At 39.2% G+C, this 20,248-nt stretch overlaps 2 protein-coding genes and 4 non-coding genes across 6 annotated transcripts; 1 reads left to right on the top strand and 5 right to left on the bottom strand.

The window, feature by feature from the left end:
* The first annotated feature begins 6,729 nt into the window (after positions 1-6,729).
* map2k1 (mitogen-activated protein kinase kinase 1) lies at positions 6,730-16,367 on the top strand. The gene is made up of 11 exons (XM_041997086.1): positions 6,730-6,957; positions 12,311-12,521; positions 13,578-13,724; positions 13,830-13,907; positions 14,020-14,071; positions 14,909-15,033; positions 15,177-15,375; positions 15,472-15,536; positions 15,627-15,685; positions 15,786-15,831; positions 15,906-16,367. The coding sequence occupies exons 1-11, from the start codon at positions 6,875-6,877 to the stop codon at positions 16,017-16,019; spliced, it is 1,179 nt and encodes a 392-aa protein (XP_041853020.1). The 5' UTR covers positions 6,730-6,874; the 3' UTR covers positions 16,020-16,367.
* A 3-nt stretch (positions 16,368-16,370) lies between these two features.
* On the bottom strand, positions 16,371-20,079 carry rpl4 (ribosomal protein L4). Its single transcript, XM_041997087.1, has 10 exons — positions 19,977-20,079; positions 19,105-19,276; positions 18,875-18,981; positions 18,505-18,643; positions 18,150-18,274; positions 17,633-17,762; positions 17,207-17,363; positions 16,905-16,988; positions 16,601-16,721; positions 16,371-16,506 (listed from the first exon to the last, which is right to left on the bottom strand). Exons 1-10 carry the CDS (start codon positions 19,977-19,979, stop codon positions 16,435-16,437), a joined length of 1,110 nt encoding a protein of 369 aa, XP_041853021.1. The 5' UTR covers positions 19,980-20,079; the 3' UTR covers positions 16,371-16,434.
* On the bottom strand, positions 16,797-16,863 carry LOC121648247. Its single transcript, XR_006011934.1, has one exon. It is a non-coding gene; the product is annotated as a small nucleolar RNA SNORD18 (small nucleolar RNA).
* LOC121648248 lies at positions 17,081-17,151 on the bottom strand. Its single transcript, XR_006011935.1, has one exon. It is a non-coding gene; the product is annotated as a small nucleolar RNA SNORD18 (small nucleolar RNA).
* On the bottom strand, positions 18,342-18,441 carry LOC121648249. Its single transcript, XR_006011936.1, has one exon. It is a non-coding gene; the product is annotated as a small nucleolar RNA SNORD16 (small nucleolar RNA).
* On the bottom strand, positions 18,704-18,802 carry LOC121648250. The gene has a single exon (XR_006011937.1). It is a non-coding gene; the product is annotated as a small nucleolar RNA SNORD16 (small nucleolar RNA).
* Positions 20,080-20,248: the final 169 nt, after the last annotated feature.

The raw sequence follows: 20,248 nt of genomic DNA, 5'->3' as shown, positions 1-20,248 counted from the left end.
GTGAACTATGTCAGCATGCAGAGTATGAAGAATCGGGAGTGAGCAGAGATGAGTGTGATCATGCAAATGTGACCATGACTCTATGTAGGCTAGAGACAGACTAGGGTAGCCCAGAGACTCGAGCGACTAGCAGCAATTCCAGAGCAAGAACCCAAGCCACCCCACCACAAAGACTACTCCGGACCCACTCCAAGGGCGGCAGAGGGAGCCACCCCCAGGCACCAGAGCCCAAAACCCCCACCCAGCCCACTACAGAACAGTGCGGCCACCCGGCCAAGGGCTACCGACCCAGACCCCACCAGTGGCCATGCCCCACCGCCACAAAGCAGCCCCAACCGCAGACCCTCCCACAACCCCACAGGGCCGGACATAGAGCTGTCCCCACAGTGGAGCAGTCCAGATAGACACCACAGGAAAACACCAGGGACCTGCAGCCAGAAGGCAGCCCCCGCCAATATCCTACCCCCAAAACAACAAGGTCACAATCTTCCACCTACACTAAGTTTAAGCTCAACCTTTTAAGCTTAAAACTTAAGCTCTGTCCAAATGTTTCCAAAGGACTTCTTATTGCCCAGTTCTAAACCGTCCATGTTTTCCTTTTCAAAGTTTTCCTTTTTTTTTTTTTTTTTTTTTTTTGTGATGTTGGATATTGATCTTCATCTCAACCTTAGTTTTTTTCCCTCATGTATCTATAAGATTAGATAGGTGTATGGCATTCTGATAATACATTGCTGCAGTTCCATCAGAAAAAAAAACTTGAAAGCTATTAGATTACACTGGCAAAACAAAAATAATCAATAATGAACATTTTCAGTCCTTGGGACTTCTTATGACAGGACACTTATGATGCATCTGCAATTAATTTGCTATTCTAGGCCCATTTAACAGTGTATTTATTCATAAGACAAAAAAGAGGCTACAAAAATGTGTTGTTTTTTTATGGCAGAATTTGTCTACATTATTCAAAATCATGATCTTGTGTTAACTTCCTTAGAAAGTCAAACTACTGGTGTGGTTGTTTCATGCACCATGTGGGAGACCAGTGAAGAATGGAGACCAGAAATTCACAAAGTCCCTGTCCATATGCTTGAGTTTAGGGCACAACCAATCTTGCTTTCTGTCAATCCTGGTTTATGAAGAAAAAGATGATTTTGGAAGGAAGATGCTTTTGGTAAACCAGGCACGGTTCCATGGCCTTGTGTCTGTCAGGAGACTCCGAAGAGACTGCAGACAGATTGTAAAAATGGCAGCTGTTCTCACGATCAGTTTGATATCTAATCTGCATGGTACTGCCAGGCTGACAGCTGACACATCATTCACTATAAGCGGGACTCCTGTAGGGGCGGCACTCAGATGTAGTTCTGTATAATTTTTTTTAGAGCAGGAAAAAGTGTGTAAAGTAATCATGTACTCCCCCCAGCATTAGTTCGTCTTTTCCGAGAACCTTATGGATCATTCAACCATTTAAAAAAAGTGTGATCCTTTACTATGCCCCATTCTCTGTTCTCCTCCCTCCAGACAATGAACAGCCACTATTGGTGGTCTAAGTTCTCAATGATATTTTCCAAATATAGACTAAAGAGTAACAAACAGCTAATGTTTCTTCTTAGCTTATGAAAAACAGTTAAAGCATAGTATAAATGAAGCCCTTTGGTTGTAAATAGCAGGCATAGGTGTTGACCACAGACAAGTTAGAAGAGGATATCACATCTCTAACAACAAGATACAAAGGATGCACTTAACCTCTTGGAAGCCTGTACTCTTAATCAATACTTGTTTCTTTGGGTGTGGAAAATTTGTATGGTTGCAGTGGTTGAAGTGGGATTGAACTCTGATGTTTATTATCGATCTCAAAGACAAGCACAGAACGCTCCAAATACATTCTTGTTGGAACCGTTAAATCTAGTTCTGATTCAGATGGGGGTGATGTAGTGAGTAGTAGGAGTCCGTTTAATGATGCATGCTGCAGACTTTTGGAGGAACTGTAGTTTCTGGAGGGATTTGTTGGGGATACCAAAAAGAAGTGAGTTGCAGTAGACAATCCGGGAGGTAACAAGGCTGTAGACGAGAATGGCAGGGGTGTGGGGGGGTGTGAGAGGGGCGGAGACGAGAAATGTTTCTCAAATGAAAGTATGCAGACCGGGTGATACTGTTAATGTGGGAGTGAAAAGAAAGTGTGTTGTCGGGGACGACCCCCAGACTCTTTACCTGAGGGGACGGAAGGACAGTTGAGTTGTTTATGGAAATGGGAAAGCTGTTGGATTTGGAGAGAGTGTGGGGCGTGCCTACCAGGAAGACATCTCTTTTAGAACTGTTGAGTTTGAGGAAGTTGGACGAAAACCAAGAATGAATTTCTTGTAGACAGGTAATAAGAGAGGTTGGAGGAAGTGAAGAGGATGTTTTGGTAGAGAGGTAGAGCTGGGTGTCGTCCGCGTAGCAATGGAAATTAATATTGTGTCTGCGAAAAATGTAACGAAGTGGAAGAATGTAGATAATGAAAAGGAGGGGCCCCAGGACAGAGCCCTGGGGCACACCAGCAGTGACAGTGAAAGAGTTTGATACATGGGATTTCAGTCGAATGAATTGTGTGCGGCCAGAAAGGTAAGAAGTGAACCAGGTGAGGGGGGTGTGAGTGATGCCAATGGATGACAGTCTGTCGAGGAGAGTGCTGTGAGAGATGGTGTCAAATGCTGCTGTGAGGTCAAGAAGGATGAGAATGGATAGTAAACCAGAAGCTGAAGCTATGAGAAGGTTGTTGGAGAGTGCTGTTTCAATACTGTGTAGAGGACGGAAACTGGATTGAAACGGCTCATAAATATTGTCAGTGATAAGATGGTTATGAAGTTGAGAAGCAACAGACTTTTCGCAGATTTTGGAAATGAAGAGTAAATTGGAAATTGGACGACAGTTATTAAAATTAGTGGGGTCCAAGCCAGGTTTTTTCAAAATAGGTGTGACTGTAGAGGTTTTGGTGATAAGGGGAGCAAGTGAGGAGAGGCAGGTTTTAACAAGAGCTGTAGGGATTGGATGCAGCTGACAAGTAGAGGGTTTGGATTTGAGGATAAATACAGAGATGGCTTGGACGAAGGGGAGAATAAAACTGGAGAATGTGGTTATGGGGGATGAGTAGGGGGCGGTGAAGTCCACTCCAGAGACTGCAGCTCCCCACTTGGCCAGGTGCTGGTGAATGTCAGAGATTTTGGAGACAAAGGAAGACATGAGTGAGTTGCATGAGTATTTTACTGATGAATACAGTCTGAAAAGATACAAAGTGACAAACGGTCCAAATGTCAGTAATCTTACATATCAAGCTCAGTGAGATGTTCATTCGATCAGGAGCAAGTCAAGAAAAAAATGATTAGAAACAAATAGATGGCATTAAAAAAAAACCATGCAACTCATTAATATTTTTTTTTATTTTTCTAAAAAGCACTTATATATTCAGTCTCCACAGGACACTAACATTTTATTACAAAACACTGATAAAGATAAATCTGCAATGGCAAGATCATGTAAAGCACAGAGACTGCTGGCCATAAGTCGTAGATCCTGTAAGAAATCATCACTCCTGTATCCATATAAAGAAGAATCATCAGCAACTCCCTTTATTTCCTCCGAACGACCACAGAAAATGAACAATAATAAAGATACTGCAAGTACAAAGAGAAGTATTAAAGAGGGAAGGGTATTGCTGTAGATGGAATCAGATATTGAACCCTTGGTGATTTGGGGCTGAACTGAATAAAACAGAAGCGGAGTGCGTCCAGAAACTGAGAAGTTGATGATGGCTTAAAATGGTGAAATTGTTTAAAGAAGTTATCAAATGAGACAACAGGCCATTAATCAGTTAGTTAGAGAGAAAATGTGAGTTTATGTGAGAGCAGAACAAATACTGAAATAGTTGTCATTGTTAAAGAATTCACAGATAGCATTTGAAATTGATATTCAGTGCATAAATCTTGACCTAATTGCCTTTTTTGTCTGCATTTTGTTATTACACTGTTTATAAAGTATTCCATCCTAATTAGGCATTAATGACATTATATTATTATAATTGGCTTTCAGATGAGTCTCCAGCAATAAAAGATCATTGCTTGCATAATAATTGCAAACAACATACATGAAGATGATTTTAATGATAATAATAATAGCTATTTATAATATAAACTACTTGAGGCATTATTAGATTATAGGCTATATTCAGCATGAGTATTACTAGAGGGGACAGGTGCATCACTGTTATTCAGATTTTTGGATAATTAGATTATTAATTGGCTCTGCTGTAGTTTTGTTGTTTATGTATGTGTGTGTGTGTGTTTGCGATTTGCATTGGCATATTCAACCAAGACCTTTTGACCGTGTTAAAGAGATTACATGAAATATTGTATTATTTGTTAAATATGACTTCAACAATAAACCAACATTTTAATTAATTGTTTTTTGACAATATCAACATGGAACAATATGTCTTTTGGAATGTAGAATTGGATATTGCCAGAAGTTTTTTTTTATTAAATTAGGCATATGCAAAAATTCAGTAAGTATCAAGGATCTTTATATAATGGAGATATTTTCCTTCACATGTGTGTTTGCAATCTTCTGTTTAGTCTTTTTATCCTGCTATGATTTCTCACACTTTCCTGCACTGCCCAACTCGCCTCATTCAAACCCAAAATAGGGCAGGAGTAGGCAGTTTGATCCTAGAGAGCCGCAGCCCTGCAGGTCTTGGGTGTTACATTGCTCTAACACATCTGATTCACATCTGCCTATGGCAGCATAACTAAGGGATGGCTAACCACCCCATATGACTATAAGATTTATTTAAAAGGAAGATTTTAAGCCTGTCTTAAAAGGTAAAGATGATCTCTGCCTCCCAAAACCCATACTGGGAGCTGGTTCCATAAGAGAGGGGCCTGATAGCCAAAGGCTCTGCCTGGGAACCACAAATAAACCTGCAGTCTGAGAGTGAAGTGCTCTGTTGGGAATATATAGAACAATGAGATCTTTGATTTACAATGGAGCTTGGTCATGAAGAACTTTATATGTGAGGAGAAGAATCTTAAATTCTATCCTAGATTTAACAGGAAGTCAATGAAGAAAGGTTTTCATCAGAACTCTCGCTGCAGCATTTTGGATCAGATGGAGGTCATATTTGGGACAGCCCATTAATAAGGAATTACAGTTGTTCAATCTGGAAGTAATGAAAGCATGGACAAGTTTTTCTGCATCACTCTGAGATAGGATGCCCCTAATTTTAGCAATGTTACATAGGTGGAAGAAGGTGGTTTTAAAAACCTGTTTTATATGCCAAAGGACAAATCCTGGTCAAAAATATCTCCACTCACTTCAGTAATGGAAGCCAAATTAATGCTGTCCAGATTAATTAAATAGCTAGACAATTTTGTCCTGAGTTTGTCAGGTCCAAAGACAACAACCTCAGTCTTGTCAGAAATTTAGAAGGATAAAATTAAGAGTCATCCAGGTCTTTATGTCTTTAAAGTATCTTTGTAATCTAACAAACTGATTGGTTTCATCAGGCTTCGTGGATAAGGAAATCTGAGCAGAGAAAGTTTATATCATGCCAGGATATGAAATTGTGAACAGATGCCTAAACAATAGGTGCATGGTTTCCATTTCTATCTCCTTCCTTAATCATTGGTCCACCAAGATGAGGTGTTCTGGTGAAGTCGTTGTTTCAAATTAATCTTTACTACATCAGCAATTTTGGTTACTTCTATTAAAGTGATCTCTCCTTATTGAAATTGCACAAAATTATATAACTGTATTTATATTTTAGTTGGCTGGGTCCTGGAACGGGTTCTCCTTGATTCAACTTCTAACTAAGTGAGCCAGGAGCTTGATTCTACTCAGGGTTCTAGCCAGATACATGATTATGGTATTGCAAAAGCATGCTCACAGAAAATTTATAACAAAGTCCTCAACACATTTGCCAGGTTATTTCAGGGACCTCTTCACAGAGTTAGAACAACATATATGGGTAAAATATTTAACCCTTTGATTCAATATTTTTTGGCTGAAGTAACTCAAGTACACCTTCTCTGTTTCCACTTAACTTCTGAGTTACTTACACTTTACTTCAAAGTATATACTGTATAGTCATTTTCACCTATATTTATAAGACAGGTTTACAAGTTTCAATTCAAATCTATATTTCCTGTTAAAAATATAATGTAATGTTTAATAAGGTTCTAAATTAGATTACATCAAGTTCTTTTGGCATAAGAACTCTCAGAAAGACGTCGGACCTTATTCAACAGATGATTGATGTTTATCTGTTGATAATATCCATCAAACTGACATTTACCCTCTAAACTTTTCAGATGATGTCATTCTGAGTACAGAAGGAAACTGCTACAACGTTTGAACAACAGTTTAAAAGTAATGAGTAACTTATTAGCCTAAACCCTAATGCAATAATGTGCAGTGTGGGGCCACACTACAAGTGCATGTGGAGTTTTTATTTTTATTTAAAAAAAATTTTGAATTTGGCAAAAAATAAAACAAAATAAAATAAAAAATAACAGATCCTTTTATGCTCATGTTTTTAACCCTTAGCCTACCTTTTCAACTTTACAGTTAGTTTAGTTACAGCAGGGTAATATTACACATGTCCAGCAGAGGGCGCGCTGCACTAAACCCTGCCATGCTGTCCGGAAGACCACTGTAAATATTTTTGTGACGTTTCACACACATCCACCCATTAATAAGGCGAACATCAGCAGCTCTGCCCCTTCAGTCCGTGACAGTACTGCTGTTTAACTAACCTGAAAGTGTCCATCTGACAACACAGCTCCTACATCTTCTCTTCCGCCCAGACTGCCGCGTCTCGTTTGGCTCGGTTCTTGCGAGTAACATGCAGAAAAAGAAGAAGCCACAACCGATCCAGCTTAACCCGATTCCTGATGGAAACACATTCAACGGCACCGGAGCCTCAGAGTGAGTGTCGACAATCATATGATCTTTAAATCGGTGATTTTAAATCTGTAACCCAGATTATGTTGGATTAGTGACAACTGCTAAAAGAAAAAGAAAAAAGTGTGCGTGCAAACTCTAATTAGAGATTCTGTACCAGGCGTGCGTGTTAAGTGTGTGTGATGTTGCTGAACAACCTTAGAGCTTCATCTAAAAATCACTATCTTCATTCATACAGAATAATTCATTAAAACATAGTTTGATCCAGTGTTGAAGAAGAAAAATGCCCATTATTATTCCCAGAGCCGATACGCGTTGAGTTGTATCATTTGTTTATAGCTGCATCTACTATTTAAAAGGATGGATTCGTTTAGTTATTTTATTAGGTATTGATAAATGGATTGATCTGTGAGATATCCCAGAATAGTTAGCTAGAATAGTTACTGGCAGTGAGCTTAACAGATTTATTTATTTATTTATTTACATCCATCCATCCATCCATCCATCCATCCCTCAGAAATGGTTTAAATTTGTGACAGTAGGCATTTTTAAAAATCTGCCAGTCCCGATTTTTACATAGGATTTTTGCTACTTGTGATGGATCAGTGGTGGTCAACCGTTTATAGACAGTCATCTTTTTTCTTTAGCAAGTCACTACAAGGACAGCTAATGTAATTCTTGGCTATATAGAGTATTTTCACACTCATTTCCATAATTTATGTCAGTTGTGAGTCACAAATTACTGTTACTAAAGTGCTTCCCTCCATCACCGATCTGGCTGTAAAGTGTGGCTCTTCAATGCTTTTCAGACTGGCCTGTAATAAAATTTCTGTGAGGTTTAGAAGTTTGATGTATAGGCCTGCTTACACCAGTTTAACCTAGTAATGGAGATATAAAACTGTTGTGACACCATGCTCGAGTCTAGTTCAGAGCAAAGAGTCGTACAACAAGCTGGATCAACTGAGATGAGAATTACATAACATGTCACGCTCTGTGAGGGCTACCTCTGTAATGTGTTGTAGAAGCAAAATGGTTCATAGTTTAAACTACATCTGAGGACAAAGCCTGAAGACAAAGAGACAGAGAGTGTGTGTCCAAGAGCAAGTTGCTTCCCTTATATATATATATATATATATGTATATATATATATATATTAATCCACTCTTAACAATTTAACAAATTAATACGTAATCAACATCCTAACTTCAGGATAGAAAACCTCTTAACTTCATCACAAATTCCATTTTATTAACTTTACCTGAGAGCTGTTTTCAAGACGTTGTGTATGACGACAATGTTTGGCGAGCGTCGTTCACATTCCTGCCGTTGCTGCTGAGGGCTGTTATGGGAAGAGGAGCAGTTTGTTTTAGTGAGGCAACAGTCAGGAACTCAGGCATTTGGAATACATGTGTGTGCATGTATGTGTCTAAAAGTACTGCTGTATTAACAATATTGTGTGTTTCATCAGACATGTGTTGTTAACACTACGTATACATTAAATCTTTAATGCCTCCAGAATAAATTTATAAGATTAGTTGTATGGCAGAGGCCAAGGATAGCAGAGAAGAGGGAGGGATCCAGCCTTAGACCCAGTAAACCTAAAAAGAGTATGTTTTATGGGATTATATGCAATGTTGATAGAAGGGATGTAGAGTCATTTTGGAGGTTGCAGTTTGAGATGGTGTTAAATCAAACTCTTGTGTTCACAGGTTTTTTTTTTTCTGTGTGTTTTTTCCTTCACCCCATTGATATCAATGTGGGCTAGCCAACCTTCCTGTACATTCATACACCACAACAACAGCACTGTGAACTACAGCATGAAAATGATTCAGCAGGTGAATCAATGCTTCCAAACACAAACTGTTTACAGCCTTCATGAATCTACAGTAGGATTTTAATGCAGCAAGTGTATTTTAATCTTCAAGATGGGATTATATTATGATGAATCACTGAATGAATGTTTCCGTGACAATGGCTGTGATGGCCCATTAAAAGTCTGGAGCTTTTAAATAACTGCAGATTGATGAGCACTAAGGAACTTCCTCATACTTCATCATATCACCTCCTCTATCATCCACATTTATCAGCTACAGCAGATGCAAAATGTGTTTTAATCCAGCTTCAAGTATGAGCTAAAAGGAATTTGAACTTTTAAGAGTTATGAAGTAGAACATTGCGTTCCATATGTCAGATGTTCTGACATATGGAACGCAAACATCCTAACATTGATTCTATAAGGACATCAAGGAACTACAAAACGGATTCATTTGTGCAGAGCTACAAACTTGCTAGTTTTTTACAAGTTAGAGAATATGAGGATTAAACTGGAAGAACAAACCTTTAATTGCTCCATGTGTGACATAATGGAACAAGCATTATTTTTATTTGGAGTGTTATCTATCACACTGGTAATGTCAAACCTAACCAGCTCAGACAAACCTCTGAATATTCTTTTCTCTCTGGCATGCTTTGCCATCCCTTTAAAATACTTTCAGAGTAATTCCACACCAGATTTTGAAAGGAAGAAAATCATAACCGAGTCATGACTTTTGTTTGGTTGTGTTTCAGGCATTAGAGCAGGTCACATGATAACTGGAGGGTTGACGGGTCAAACCACTCATTCACATGTTGTGTCCTTGGGCAAACATTTCACCCACCTTGTCTCCAGTGAATGAATGTTTGGTGGTGGTCTTAGAGACCGCTGGCATGGATTAGCAGCCATGTTTCTGTAAGTCTGCCCCAAGGCAGCTGTGGCTACACATGTAGCTCACCACCATCACTATGTGAATGAATAATGGACTCAATGCTACATAAATACTGTCTATTATTATTATTATTTTAATTATTATTAACTGCACAACCAAACAGACCTTGATCACTTCAAAGTAATGTGTCTCTCTACTAAACAATACAGTCTGTAGTATTTTTTTAATAACCTTTATTGCAAGTATAAGAGCAGTGTGTGGCTGTACTCTCTTTGTTGCCTAAGGCTATTTTCTTTCACCGGGTGTAAATTTCTCATTCAAGATGCGCCTTGTTACGAGATAGTGAGAAACAACAGTTAAAGCTCCAGGGTGAAGTCCTGCTTTGTAGTCAATCCATTTTCTATATCCACTTATTCTAATGTAGAGTCGTGGGGGGCTCGACCCTATCGCAGCAGCTACTAGGTGAGAGGCTGGAGACACCCTCAACAGGTCGAATTCATTTACGAGTTTTCACTTTGTTGTTTCTCATCAGACTCTTTGCAGGTTTCTCTTATTTAGGGTGATTAGGCCTCTTCTCATCTCTATCACAGCCCTTTTTCCTACTGTTCTGGATTGTCACAGCAAAAAAAAAGTGTTAAGTTATTTACAGAATCCGTTTTGGCCCAGGTCCTTAAAACATTCAGTCAAGCAAAGGAAACATGCATGCACAGTCACAGCACCTCCCCTAACCAGAATCCTGCCATCATTAGTACACCTGTGTGTTTCCTGCTGAAAGCAAATAATTGTCTTTAAAATAAAAACTTAACACACTGGTACTCTTTGTGTGATGACCTCAAGTAATTCAAGGGATAGTATCACCCATCTGGGCAAAGGACACAAGTTTTTAGCAATAACATGATACGGAGCTCCAGTTTAATACCCTAATAAGCAGTCACAGTGAGCCTGCGTGCACGAAGACATTCGGGTATCAATTTCATCACTATTCATGTGAAAATTTGATATTAATAGATTCAGCGTAGTGGTAAAAATCATAGCTGAAATTATAATCAATTTTGAAAAGATAAGGATTAAATTGCTCGTGTTTTAAAACATGATTTTGGATGAGTACATTGTTTGGAGTAATCTGTGCCACTACACAAGATGACTGGATGCTGACACTTCCTTGCAAATGTGTTGCATAATGGTCGTGGATGAGCTTAATCCAATCAACAAGCCTCTTACTGAAACCAGACTGTTGTAGACTGGTGCAAAAGAATTGCCAGTTCAGCTTGCCAAATGCTTTCACAGTGTGAAATGGCTGGCGGCCTTTGGAAAAGTGCACAAAGTGGACCACATAATGCCAGCTACGTCTCAAATATCGAGGATATGAGAGGAAAAAAAAAAAAAGAAAACAACGTGATCTATGTACACTTACATAGGAAAATATTTGGGGGAGTCTTGTCATCCCACACAGTATGTCCAGCTTTATTAATGTTAGATTAATTAATGAATACTGACCTTTTTTTTCTTTCCGTTAAGGTACAAATGCTTATCTATTTCACTTGCGATCCATCTTAACACATGCACATAGAAAGTTATGCAATCAAATCCTGAATCAAAACCTTTTTGGGGCTCTATTCTGTTAGATATGCTGTTCACAAACATGTATCCAAACACATGCCTCCTTCCCTGAGGTGCTCGAAGGCAAGCAGCAGAGATATTATCTTGTTACTGTTGTGTTCTGCTGTATGTGTCCTCGTATATTGTGTGGATGGAGCACAAAAGGCCGGCGTCGTGCTCACTTCCTCCTGCACCTGAATGGGTGGGGGTGTGTGTGTTTTAGGTTGCTCTTCTTCCAAGTATCTCTCGCCTCCTCCACCTCCAGCTCTCGTCGACAAAACGCCCACGCCACCCACATCCAGCTGAAACTCAGCACTTCGTCTCCATGGATATGCAGGCCTGCTGTCAAAAATAAAACCACTTAACCCTCTCTTTGCTGTGTGAAGCTGAGTGGAGAGGAGAGTGCCTTGCTCCAGTTGCTCTCCAGTGAGTTGTGATTAAGTGGCAAAGGAAAAACAAAACAAAAATAAAAGACATTACCAATAAGCTAGATGAAAGCCATAATGTCACCTGGTAATTTTATTATAATGCAAATATAGCAGATGACTTGTAGGCCTTTTGAAAATAATCCCTCTTTAGCAGGTGACGATAGAAGAGACATCCTTTCATTTGATTCAGTGATTGTTGGCGGCTCAGGAAAATGCAAACAGTAAGACTGAACATGAAATTTCACAGAGCAGCTAATTGCTGGTATTTTTGGGTAAAGGTGCAAACTGGCTTTATGAGTCTGTGTGGTTTGTATTTTGAGGCACTGCAGAGGGTATGCAAAAAGTAGAAGGTCAGCAGAAGTCGCTCCAGCATTAACTTCTCCATGAAATGCATTGCCATGACAACAGTGTTCATTTCAGATACATTCTGCCTGTTCTGTCTTTCTGCCGAGGCACATGCTGTCACACTAAGTTTTATCTCATTTCGAAGGATGATGTAATATCTAAAAGCCTCCTCAGAGGAGTCCTTTTGTAAATAACATCTGCAAACTGCTGGATTCAGATACCTTTTTGTCTGAGGAAAATGCATAAAAAGATACAGAAATTGCTGATCTGTCTCTACTTTTTTATCACTTTCTGTGTAAGAACAAACTTGGAGGCGTTGCAGAAAAAGCTAGAGGAGCTCGAGTTGGATGAACAGCAGCGGAAGCGCTTGGAGGCCTTTCTGACACAGAAGCAGAAAGTGGGAGAGCTGAAGGACGATGACTTTGAGAAGATATGTGAGCTTGGGGCAGGCAACGGAGGCGTTGTCTTTAAGGTCTCACATCGACCCTCTGGTCTGATTATGGCAAGGAAGGTAAGCTGTGTATACAGTTTTCAAGATAAAACTACACTTTCCAGCAGAGCTTGTTTAAGCTCCAGTTAGATGTTGACATACAAACAACTTGTCAATGACATGAATGTCATAGCAAACTGAAATTTTAGTAGTTTCTTGGAGTTGTTTTCATACTGATGCAGAATGGTTTTACAGCATACTTCATTTGAAGGGAAAAAAATGCTGCAGATCTTAAAAAGTGAAAATGAAGTGCATCTGATTCAATTGGCTGTCATTCAGTAGGTTATACTTGTACCATGTGCAGGTTTTTGGATACTATTGACAAGCTTCTGGCAAATTTCAGGTGGATTATGTGCAGAAATCCAGCAGATGGTCTTACTATTTCAACATTCAACAAAAATAACCACCACCCTCTTTCATAATGTATATTTTTTTATTAACACGGGCTGACATGTTAAATGCTGCAGTTTTCTGAATCTTGTACTCCAAGGTGATCATGTTATAAAGGTTTGATTGAAAAGCATAGTAACATAAAGTCTTAAAGCGATGATGCCTCATAAATACAGCTTCTTGCATTGAATTTCACAAGGTCGAAACCCAGCGGCAATTCTGTAACGGAATCACAACCTGGAGCTGATTCTGTTCGACTGATTCGGTTCTTTTTCTCATGAATGTGTAGCTCTGTGACAAGCTGCAAATATGTATATATATATATATATATATATATATATATATATATATTATCTCTGTGTTCTGCTGATGGCCTTGGGCATTATGAAGATAAAGCAGTGTTGTGCTCATTGAGGGCTCTTTGAGTTAGCTATTAGCTGCATCATGTTCACTAACAGAAGGCCTTTGCAGTACATAAATATTTTTTACATGTTGAATGTCTTTTTTTTTTATCTGATGCCTAATGTTCTAAATACTAAGTTTTATACTTTAGATGTCCTCACTATGTTGAAAGGTTTTAAGAAAATTAGAAACAAACCAAAATGTCCACAAGAATGCATCATCTGGCATTTTTCTCAAGTGTAAATTTGTTATATGAATAAAAAGTGGAGGTGTCCTGTGTTCCAGCTGATCCACCTGGAGATTAAACCAGCCATCAGGAATCAGATCATTCGGGAGCTGCAGGTGCTACACGAGTGTAACTCCCCTTACATTGTGGGTTTCTATGGGGCTTTTTACAGTGATGGAGAAATCAGCATCTGCATGGAGCATATGGTACATCTTTGTTATGATAGGCCTATCTGTATTTTCCCATCTGCATTCACTAGGGGCTTAAAAAGGAGCTTAAAAAGTTTTTTTTTCCCTCCATTTTGGATGTAGGACGGAGGTTCTCTGGACCAGTCACTGAAGAAAGCAGGGAAGATCCCCGAGCAAATCCTTGGCAAAGTCAGCATTGCTGTGCGTAGTTCCAACACATCTCTCGCCTATTTCACAATAACTTGGTATGGCAGAATATTTCTGTTGCAGTGTCACATAATCTGTCCTCACTATGCAATATCTGTTTTCACAGGTAATTAAAGGACTTTCCTACCTGCGGGAGAAGCACAAGATCATGCACAGAGGTCAGTAACTATTCAATTTACCAATAAATTTCCAAAACAGGAATGAAAATAGTACACAGAGAACATCAAATGCTGACATTTTTAAAAAGATTTTATTTATTCTAATGTGACAAAAACACATTTTAAAAAATATTGGTGCAACAAAAGCTGAATTATGTATTTAAAAACACACACACACACCTGCTGGATAATCTCATTTTAATTGGAAATAAGTTTGTAACTTCCAAGAGATACTGAGTTTCATAGACTTTAATCATCTGCAGTACATAATATATTCCTATACTCCTACACCAAACTGACAATAAGAACCAACATAGATGAATAAGCCCCTGTTGTGTCTCATCACATCACCAGCGTTTGGGCAAAAACTCAATGCAAACAAATTCTTAGTATTTATCACAGTCATAACTCAGGTGTTTAAATGAGTCTGAGCTACTCAGAAATGTCAGAATTTCCATTAATGCCATATTCACATAAAGAGCTCATTCAAAAATAATAAATTAAAATGAAGCTTAATCCTTTGTTAAATTGTCCTTGTACTTTATTTTTATTATTTAAACAGGATTTGAATCTTGCTTATTTTTAATTTTACACCCTTTTTCAAGAAGCTGCCGATTACAAGACTTGAAAAATTGTGCAACTTGTCCTTTTGATCAATTTTTAATGAATAATCTCACAGAGATCCCCACCTTCTAATTATTCACAACATGAGATGCATGTAAATCTTTGTTGCCAGTAATAACATGTTAGCAGACAAGAATTTGCTCTTTGCAGCTTATTGGCCGCTGTTAAAGGTTTGCTGAGTGTTTCTACGTTACACGGTATGCTCGTTTTCAGATGTCAAGCCTTCTAACATCCTGGTGAATTCCCGAGGTGAGATCAAGCTGTGTGACTTTGGAGTGAGCGGACAGCTCATAGACTCCATGGCCAATTCCTTTGTGGGTACTCGGTCTTACATGTCGGTGAGTTAAAGAAGCTCATATAGGTTTTCATATTTCTGCAAGACTCAAAATCATTCAACAACCAAATCACCCGTCTGCACCTTTATAACCGGTATATGTTATAAACTGCCGTTGTAGCAACTGATCAAATCTTTGTTGTACAGCCAGAGCGTTTGCAGGGGACCCACTACTCGGTTCAGTCAGACATCTGGAGTATGGGACTGTCTCTAGTTGAAATGGCCATCGGACGCTTCCCTATTCCTCCGCCTGATTCTAAAGAGCTGGAACAGATTTTCGGATTCCCAGTGGAAGGGGAGGCAGCCTCAGGCGAGTCTTCCCCCAAGCCACGGCCTCCTGGCAGTTGTAAGTTTGTGATGACAGATTTATCCTGAAGGATCTTTTTTTTTTTGTTTTATCATTAACAGATTTAACACTCATGTAATTTCATCACTCCCCTAGCATGCGGACCAGACAGCAGACCTCCAATGGCTATATTTGAGCTGCTTGATTACATTGTGAATGAAGTAAGTTTGGCAAGTATATTCGTTGTACTTTTGTTTTTACATAGCTGTGCCAATGCTACATTAAGTGCTGACCCAAATATTTATTTTCAGCCTCCACCGAAGCTGCCTGCAATATTTAGCTCTGAATTCCAAGACTTTGTTAATAAATGGTAAGAGCAATATTTTCACATATGCTGGCATAAAAATCAGGTTGTTACATAATCTATTTAAAAAAAGACTGCGCTTTCAAAGATTTTGTTTCCACTGCAGCTTGATTAAGAACCCTGCAGAGAGGGCCGACTTGAAGCAGCTGATGGTGGGTATGCCCATTTTACTGCATTTATGCAATCTGAATTCCTTGTTTTAACCACAGTAAGCTTTTCTTTTCAGGTGCACCCTTTTATCAAACAGTCTGAGGCCGAGGAGGTGGACTTTGCTGGCTGGTTATGCAGCACCATTGGGCTCAGTCAACCTGCAACACCCACCCATGGTACCGCAATGTGAGATCCCTCATCTACTGCAAAGCTCATATCACAAGGTCCACTGAAGACCAATTTGTATTGTTCTTAAGATGTTTATACAGAGTAATGTGTTTCAAATTGCACAACCAATAATTGTACATTAAGTGTACAAACTTAAATGCCAAGTTTTATTATATCAGACTATTCTTTGGGCTATCTCGCAGGCCTGCCTAAAAAGCCATCTTTTTCTAATCAAATTTTGAGAAGTGCTGCTAAACTTGTGCTTGATATCGTTTATCCCCTTCCCTCAAATCCTTTTGTTCGCCATATGTTTAAGCTTTGGTCAGTTTATGTGATAACAGTATTGTGAATTAAAAGTCTGAATGACACCGACTCATTTGAAAGAACTTTTATTGAAATCCAGTCTTTGTACTGATTTACAACTTCGACATATAGATTTATGCCTTGGGTTTAGCAGGTGCTCCCTTCTTTACAGGCCTTTTCTTGGGTTTCAGCATCTTGGCCTTGATCTATGGAAAAACCAAATAAGAACTCAGCATCAACAATCATGCTTACAGATTTACATTTTATTCTTAAAGTCTTTCAGAACTACAAGTTACTTACAGCAGGGTCGTGTTTCAGGATGGCAAGACGTCTTGCTGTCTTGGCATAAGGGTTCAGCTTGAGCATTATCTTCAAATTCTTCAGAGGATTCTTCTTCAGTACCCTGCGGTTGATCTTCTTGCTGCAACAACAAAAAAACAATATTTAATAATGTAAACACCTGCTATACACCCACACAAACGATTAACTTCATGGGTTGCTCAGAACTTCCATTATTATCAGGGTTCAGAAACACGGACCTGAAGTGGAAATCATCATAGTTAAGAACAAGTTTTTGTACATAAAAATAAGGGATGATACGCACTTGGGTGCACGAAGTGCTTTCTGGATCTCCTCACTCTTCAAAATCCTGCTCAGGTCTGTGTTTGTCATCTTGTGCATTGGAAGGCTAAAAAAAAAGAAAAAAAAAAAAAAAAAAAAATCAACTTTAATTCCTTAGGAATGATAACAAAAGCAGTAACTATCAACGCAGTGTTGCTCAAGCTCAGAACTTCGTTAAATATCATGTGGTTCAAAAACACGGACCATGAAGTGGAAGCTCATCATTGTGACAGATATGAAACTCAGCGTATTGTACATGTGCTTCACAATAATACCAATACTCACTTGTAGCCCACCTTCATGGTGGCAGGTTTACGCCAGGTGCCGTACAGTTCATCCAGCTTACGGAAAGCACTTTCTGTCCAGATACAGAACCGCCCAACATGACCACCAGGAGCGAGCCTCAGGAGGTTCAGTTTGTTCACGTTCTGAAGAGTGATGCCTGAATCACACCATGCAACATAAAAAAAATATACAAACTTATGAACATAAGTATGTGAGCCATTACTGTGTCATTGTGCAGAACTTAATAGGCTGTTCGATCCATTTAAATTGAGTCAGGTGTGCTGGAGCAGGGAAACATTGAAAACCTACAGGACCAAACTGAGTAGCCCTGATGTAAGCCACACATATTAAGGCATGTTACCAGATCACATCATGATATCCATTTGCTTTCCATTTTACTACATTTCGTGTGAACAGATATTTCACCTGGAATATTCCTGAAAGCTTTGGTTAGACCGGCATCCTGGTTGTAGACAATGCACGGACCTTTACGCTGGATGCGTCTACGATTCCTCATCTTACCCTTACCAGCACGCATGCGCTGAGAGGCATAGACCTGAGAAAACATTTATATCAGTTTAAAGAACGAACTAGAAATAGCTTATAAGAACGAGCAAAAAAAAAAAAGTAACATAAGTTAAAACGATTTGCAATTAATTTCAAAGTAGGCAATATTATTTTTTAAGACTTAATTCCACAAGGCACCAAAATTGGGTGCAAAAGGTAGCAATTTACCTTTTACTGAGCATGTGCTGTTTCTACTTTAAATGTTTGTTAGTCTTTTAGGTGGATGAAACAGCTTAACTGAAGTTACTATGTACAGAATGAGCTGCAACTACTTTCATGTAACCTATAAATTTCCCTCGAGTGATTAATTTTTATTCATTTAGTTTGAAAAATACATAAGTGTTTTATACCAATATTTTAGACCCACTTATTTCACCTTTTTGATGTCATTCCAGGCTTTAAGCTTCTTCAGCAGAAGCACTGCTTCCTTGGTCCTCTTGTACCCCTCAACTTTATCTTCAACAACCAATGGGACCTCAGGGATTTCCTCAATGCGGTGTCCTGAAAAGCACATGGATATCACACAGATATCTACACACAAACTGAGGAGGTGCCCATTACCTGAGCCTGCTCAGAATTTAACACACATCAATTCTCTACGACAGCTTTATGACAGCAGGCAACTGTCACTGTTCATAGAATCAGACGCAAATTACACCATCAAAGCAAGTCAAACTTCAGATAAATAAAATCAGCTTAAGAATTTGACTACACACATTTTTTGTGCTTACCCTTGGACATCACAAGAGCAGGAATAGCCGAGGCAGCCAGGGCAGAGCAGATTGCATAACGCTTCTGGGGTGTGTTGATCCTGCGGTGCCAACGGCGCCAAGTTTTAGTCGGGGCAAACATGCGACCACCACGACACATCTAAACCTAAGTCAAGGAAGTTTGACAATGAAGTAAATGTATACTAATGGACTTGATACCTGCTCAGACTCCATGTTCAACAACCAACTGTGCCAGTATATGACAGTAGGCATTCTGTCACTAGTCACAGAGTCAGACGCAAATTACACCATCACAGCAAGCCTGCTTCTTTCATTTCTAAGTAAATCATAAACAGAAAATATGGAGCTTCAACTCTGACGAAAAGGATACATTTCCAAAGGCACCCTGGCCAGAGCGGTGAGTACCGCCACCTCTCACACGAGGAATACGGGCCACAGCTCTTCCTGTTCCCCAAGACTCTGCACTTGTCTGGTGACCTGAAATACACACAATAATGCACCTCTACTACATTTATCCAAGACTAGATTTAAAGACAAGTGACCTTATTACCATTAAATTATGAGACACACTGATCAAGTAGGCTAGACAAATGTACTCACCTGCCAGCTCGCTGACTGCATATGGCTGGCGACTGTTCTTGCGCATGTTGGTGTGCACAAAATTCACAACATCAGGGCGTATTGGGGCCTTGAACACAGCTGGCATTACTACATTTTTGCCTGAGGATTCTCCTTTCTCGGAGTAAACCGAGATCAGGGGTCGGGCACAGGCCTAAAGAAAAAAATAAATAAAAAGGAATCCACAAATCAATTTTCTATACATCACACATTGCAGAGTTCTCAAGATAATACATGTAATCAACAGCATGTCTGTAACCAAAAGAAAAATGACTTAGGTACGTCATGTGTAACATAAACTGCTAAAAGGGGAGATTTAAAAAAAAAAAGCCAGGTAGAATTCACTAATGTGAACTAAATTCTACAGGTTAAGGGGGTCATTTGTTCAAATGATGTGACCCTGGACGTTTTTAATTAAAATCAGCATCAAATAGGAGCATCTCGGCATTAGCTTAGCGAGATTCTGTCTTTATGGCTTAGCAAGCCCTTATTAAAATTAAAATTAAAATAGCTTCAGGAAGAAACAAACTAAATTAACTCCGCCATATAAAACATATATCAGCTCCGAGTATAATTTAGCCACTATCACAACACTCCACCTAATCTTTTGTGAGCAACCGCTACAGCGGCAGCTACACGTGTAACTGCTGGTTAACACTACTTATACTACTCGTCCAAAATGGCTCCTCGTGTTAGCTTCGCTAGCCAGGAGCACTCCTTTCAATGCTCAACTGAATTTAGACATGAGGTTTCTATAGAGAGAAATTACAGACGTATCAGTGATCTAGATGGACTACAGTAAACCTGTGAATGTTACAAAGGACAAAAACAATGATCGATGTGTGATTTCTCACCATTTTCGGTGTTTAGTTTTCGGCTCGCCGGGAACCACGCTCCACACGCTATGGCGGCCACAGTGAAAAGGAAGTTGGTGGGTCACCCGTAACACTTTATGCCTCCGCCTTTGAAGAGATCACTTCCGGTAAAGACATAATTTCATTTTGCTTAACATCTTATAACTACAGATTATATCACTTGAATTAATGTAAAATTTAACTAATAAATATTGGGAAAATATCCATGACTAAGCTTAAAATTTAAAACTGGTTGATGTAGTTGGGACTAT

This window comes from Melanotaenia boesemani, chromosome 10 (genome assembly GCF_017639745.1).
Source record: "Melanotaenia boesemani isolate fMelBoe1 chromosome 10, fMelBoe1.pri, whole genome shotgun sequence".
Classification (NCBI taxonomy): Eukaryota; Metazoa; Chordata; class Actinopteri; order Atheriniformes; family Melanotaeniidae; genus Melanotaenia; species Melanotaenia boesemani.
Note: the sequence above shows the minus strand (reverse complement) of the source record. Positions and strands in the feature narration are given on the sequence as shown.